At 48.4% G+C, this 5692-nt stretch overlaps 1 protein-coding gene across 1 annotated transcript in view; it reads left to right on the top strand.

The window, feature by feature from the left end:
- LOC121924964 (cytochrome P450 1B1) overlaps positions 1-5692 on the top strand; it is a 25675-nt gene that overhangs the window by 10008 nt on the left and 9975 nt on the right. The window contains exon 2 of the mRNA XM_042456578.1: positions 1455-2462. Coding sequence (XP_042312512.1) covers positions 1455-2462 — 1008 coding nt within the window. The remainder of the gene's footprint in view (positions 1-1454; positions 2463-5692) is intronic.

Below are 5692 nucleotides of genomic sequence, written 5' to 3'. Positions count from 1 at the left end.
GCGCTAATATATATATATATATATATATTAGCGCTTTTTACTTTGTAATGTCCTACATTTTTCTGGAATGTCCTATATTTTGTGGTGCTTGTCCTCCTTTGCAGTTATGATATCTGGTCACTATGAAAGGATTCCTGTACCACCTATGAGACTAACAGAAAGAAAGAAGCTGAGAGCCTGAACATTCATAGACTTCAGCCTACATATGTCTGAGGAAGCAGGCTCAAATCTACAAAATCTACAAAAGCTCATGTTTCCAGCTTCTTTTTTCAAGATCCTATTTGAAACCACACGCCTCTCAATCCTGTGCACAATCAAATGCACTAGTGGAAAGTGTCATCATCTATTGCCTTTTAAGAGGGAACCAAATCCAAACATGCGCCTGAAGCCGGGAGGTGGGGGTGGGGTGTCCTCCTGGTCCTAATGCACTGAGTCCCAAACTCTGGTCCTCCAGGTGTTTTGGACTTTGGCTCCCAGAAGCCTCAGACATCTTGGCCAGTGGTCTGGTATTCTGGGAGCTGAAGTCCAAAACACCTGGAGGACCAGAGTTTGGGAGATTTCAAAGATATAGCCATGTTTGTCTGGAAAATCAATATGCCAAAAGATCTTGTAGCACCTTTGAGACTACCAGTAATTGAAAGAAAGAAATTGGTAGCATGAGCTTTCCTAGACTTGAGCCTGCGTCTTCAAATGATCAGATGGTTTGTGGCCTCACAAGGATTAGAGACAAACTGGATCTCTAAGGCTTTTATCTTGAAAATGGAATTAAGAGTTTATTTCCTGTATTGGACTTCCCGGTACCCACATGGCCAGAAGGAGGAGGGGCCCACCTGCATCAATACGCTTCCATACCATCTGAACCGAAGACTACAACTACAACATCTAGACCAAATAAAGAGGCCTATCTTCAACACACACACACACACACACACACACACACATATTTCTCTTGTATCATTTTTAATACCTTTGCCTGATGAAGAAGCCAGTGGATATTTGAAAGCTTGCAACATGCATATTGTGCATTTTGGGTGGTCCAATAAAGGTATCACTGCTTTGTGGATTTGGAATAATGCTGCACTTTGCTATATGGCCAACACAGCTGTCCCTGGATATGTCTCCTTTGTTTCAGTTAGTCTCAAAGATACTGCAAGATCTCTATGGCATACAGAGCTTAGAAATTACTGTCCTCATGCTTAGTCCCGGGGGCCCTTCCTGATGCAAGGTGAACAGAAGTCTTTTAACCCTTCTGTTCAAGAGGAATTCCGAAATGTCCTCCATTTTGAGCATGACAAAGAAGCATGAATTTACATTTCTATTAATGTTTTTAGCTATTATTTTGTAATGTCCTATACTTTCTTGAATGTCCTACATTTTTCAGTGCCTTGTTCTTTTTGCAGTTGGGACATCTGGTCACCCTGTTCCTAACGTGACTCTCCTCCTTCTTCCTGCAGTGGGAATCCCTGGGCCCTGGAAGAAGCACTCCCGAGCAGCGTGGCCCCAGTGCATGGCTTCCTCCTGCTGCTCCTCCTGCTCCTGGCTACCCTCCACCTGGCCAAGCGTCTGGCCCAAAAGTGGCATCAGCATCGAGAGCCAGAGCCACCAGGCCCTTTTCCGTGGCCTCTGGTGGGCAATGCAGCTCAGCTGGGTGGTGCCCCACACCTGGCCCTGGGACGGCTGGCAGCCATCTATGGTGGAATCTTCCAGCTGCGCCTGGGCAGCTGGCCAGTGGTGGTGCTCAGTGGGGAGCACGCCATCCGCCAGGCCCTGGTCCGCCAGGGTGCCGCCTTTGCAGGGAGGCCACCCTTCCCCTCCTTTCAGTTGGTCTCTGGTGGGCACAGCCTGGCCTTTGGCAGCTACTCAGAGTTGTGGCAATTGCAGCGACGGATGGCCCGTTCCACGCTCCGTATCTTCTCAGCCCGGCAGCTCCTGATACGGCCAGTGGTGCGGGAGGCGCGGGCGTTGGTGGGGCTACTGCTAGCCCAAGGCTGTGGCAGTGGCAAGGGCTTCGTGGACCCCTCACGGCCAGTGGTGGTGGCTGTGGCCAACGTCATGAGTGCTCTCTGCTTTGGCCGCCGCTATGGCCATGCCGATGCTGAGTTCAGGAGCCTGGTGGGGAGGAACGAGCAGTTTGGGCGTACGGTGGGTGCTGGCAGCCTCGTGGATGTCCTGCCCTGGCTCCAGCACTTCCCCAATCCAGTGCGCACTGCCTTTCGCGCATTCCGATCCCTCAACCATGACTTCTACAGCTTTGTCCTCCAGAAATTTATTGGCCATCAGCGCAGGCTCCAGGTCCATCCTGGTGAGCCTGTCCGTGACCTCATGGATGCCTTCATCCGGCTCCAGCAGGCCCAGCCTGGCCTGCCAGAGGAGCACATCCCGGCCACCATCACAGACATCTTTGGTGCAAGCCAGGACACCCTCTCCACTGCCCTCCAGTGGCTCCTCGTCTTCCTCATCAGGTGAGCACATCCATAGTAACTGGGCATCCTCCATTTGCAAGATAAAAGGCTGGTTGCTGCCTTAGAGATTTTACATTTCAACTTTCTGTCCAGGAGGAATTCCAAAATGTCTGTACTGCCTCTTAGTCTCAAAGTTGCTACAAGAACTCTCTCATAGAATAATGCAATGTCCAACAGCCTCTGAAGAAATCTTGCCAAGAAAACCCAAGGAGACAGTGTTGCAAGGCAGAATCAATAAGATCAGGGCTAGAAATTGTGTGTCTGTCCAGATGTGGGCTAGCAATTCCCAGCATTCCTCACCGTTCACTTTGCAGGCTAGGGGCTGCTAGATGTTATAGTTCAATAAATGCTGGAGGGCTACACATTTGTATTGATGGTCTGCAACTCCCACCCATCGTATGTAATGCTGAGGGGTCCTGAAAATGTGTAGGGCCACATGTTGCTCATCCTTGAGCTGGGTTGTTTTCTTAGCAGTTGGCATGCCAGAGTTACTGATGTGGGTGAATCACTCATGCCCACTATCCTCTTGATTTGTGCTACAGATGGGAACATTTTGGTTCTTGTTTAGTTTGTTCATTATTAGCCTTGGAGCCATTCTGGGAGACAAGCAGAATATAACTTCAAGTAAGTAAGAAAGAAAGAAACCTTGCACTCTGATACTGCTATTTGTGCAGATTTCTTCCTGCAGCAGTTTCCCCAACCACCATGTTGTGTCAAATCTCATGTACAACCCACTATGGACCCAGTTTGACATATCCTCATCCCTAATTTCCAATGTTAAGACAAAACAAAACAAAATCATACAAACTAGTATTAATTTTTGAGGCATCTGAGAAAGTGGGCTGAGTCCAGGAGACCTTATGTTAGAAACTATTTCTTCTTCCTGTTTAGTCTCAAAGATGCTACTGGATTCCTTTATCTCTTTTTAAGCATTAATTTTTGTCATTGCAAACACAGTGGTTCTCATGGTTGTTCTTTATTTCTTTGTGCCTTAACTAAAACATGCGTGTTTTGTTTAAGACTGGCAAAAGAGCCGGGTCTGAACAATCACCAGTTTGGATATTTTTCAAAAATGGGAATCAGCTATTGTACCTTTACTCCCAAAATCTAGGATGTAAAGTGGTGCCTGCTGATTCAACCAGTCTTTATAATTTGCATTTTAGACATGGAGTATAAATGCAGACTATATAACCACAACACCCCCTCCATTGGGAAGGGAGTGATGTATTACTTTTCCTTTTCCTTTTCTTTCCCACAACCCACCCCCTTTGAATAACATCCAGTTTGATGCCATTGCTATTTTGCTGACATTTTGGCTGATCTCAAGAAAGATACTGCCCAACTGGGAGTTTTCTAGTAACTTTATCCATTAAAACAGTTTCCAGTAATGCAGGTAATTGCCACAGCGAAAACAACAAAGAATCTTTTGGCATGTTAAAAATTTTGTTGTTGTGTGCCTTCAAGTTATTTATGATTTATGGTGACACTTAGGCAAACCTGTTTATTGTGACCCTAAGGCAAACAGGGTTTTCTTGGCAAGATTTGTTCATAGAGGGTTTGCCTTTCTCTGAAGCTGAGACAGTGTGGTTTGCCCAAGGTCACCCAGTGGATTTCCATGGCTGAGCAGGGATTTGAACCCTTGTCTTCAGAGTCATAGTCCAGTGCTGAAACTACTGCACTGTATTGGTTCTCTACCTTAAAAGTCAGTCTCTCTCTCTCTCTCTCTCTCTCTCTATATATATATATATATATGATATCCAGCTATAATTCCACAGTTATGAAACAGTCCTAGCCTATGCTCATTTGTAATGCTGCGTTAGCAAAGCTAGAAGGTTTTTTTTGCTATTTGATTACAGCCTTGTGCTACTCTTGTTTCTTTCAGGAGGGGGTGTGCAGAATAAATTCCCAGTGGATTGGGTCATCTTTGATTGTCAGGAGTCCCAGAAAATTAGCTGCCATCAGACCCTTTTAGGGCAGAGCTGGGCAACTTTGGTGGGATGAGGAGAGAATTTTTTTCCTCCAGCATGTGCTGTGGATCATGCTAGGCCACCCAGTACCCCAAAATCTGGAGGCAGGGGAATGGGGTCAAAACCCAGACAGAAACAGATCAGGAACTTGGCTGGCTGTTGTGAATTCATTACATTGACCTAATCTATTCAGGTCTGAAAATAGTAAGGTATGTTCTCTGTCTTTCAGTCATATAAATTGTTCTGGTTTCTGGTATATCTGCGAAATCAAGAAATGATGCTATAGAGATTTTAAGATGGAGTATTAAGGGGCTATACAGGTTTGCAGCTGCCTCGTACTGGCCAGATTGGGGCCATGGCAACCTCATGCCGTGGCCCTGATCCGGCCTCAAGGTGTGCCATAGCCATGGCGGTGCAGTTTTATGAAGCCCCCTTGGCGCTGCATCATGTGGACTGTCGCATGCCAAAATGGCACCCTGGGGGCGGAGTTAGGGCATCCAGCATGAGGATGTTGCACCCTGACTTCACTCACAGGCTGGCACAATGTGCTGGTCTATATAGACCCTCAGTACCTTAAATTTTATGAAAAGATCACCAATTGTTACAACTAATTTTTTTAAAAAAAGTCATGTAAAACATCTGAAATCAAATCTTCTAATCCTGAGGGACTTAACAATAAGATACACACACACACACACACAGAGTCGAACCTCCCCATACGCGGATTTGCCATACGCGGATTTGAGCATCCGCGGATGGCAAATGGGGAAATTGTCCCCAATGGCGGCGCGCGTGCACGCACGCCGCCATTGGCGACAATTTTCTTCTCCTCCCTCCCCTCCTCCCTTCCCTCCCTGCCCCCTCCCTTCCCTTCCCTTACTTACCTTAAGTTGCTCGGAGCGGCTTGGCCTCTGCCGCCACCGCTGCAGGGAAGCTGGGTGGCGGCGGCAGCGGCAGCGGAGGCCAAGCCTCGGCTTCCTTGCCGCCGCCGTGCAAGGGCGCGATGGCGGTGCTGGAGGCATCTTGGCCCCCAACAGCACCGCCACCGGGCCTTTGCCACAGCGGCGGCGAGGGAGGAGGACTGCCGCGCCGGAGGCCTTTAAGGCCTCCTGCGCCGGCATCCGGCCTCCTTCAGGCCGCCGCCCCTGCGGAAGGGGCGGGTGTCGGTGCTGGGGCCTTGGCCTCCAGCACTGACACCTGCCCCTTCCGCGGCGCTGAGGAGGCCGGGTGTCGGTGCCGGAGGCCTTGAAGGCCTCTGGCGCT

The sequence above is a fragment of the Sceloporus undulatus genome, chromosome 1 (assembly GCF_019175285.1).
Source record: "Sceloporus undulatus isolate JIND9_A2432 ecotype Alabama chromosome 1, SceUnd_v1.1, whole genome shotgun sequence".
NCBI classification, from domain to species: Eukaryota; Metazoa; Chordata; class Lepidosauria; order Squamata; family Phrynosomatidae; genus Sceloporus; species Sceloporus undulatus.
This window is presented reverse-complemented; position numbering and strand designations above follow the sequence as displayed.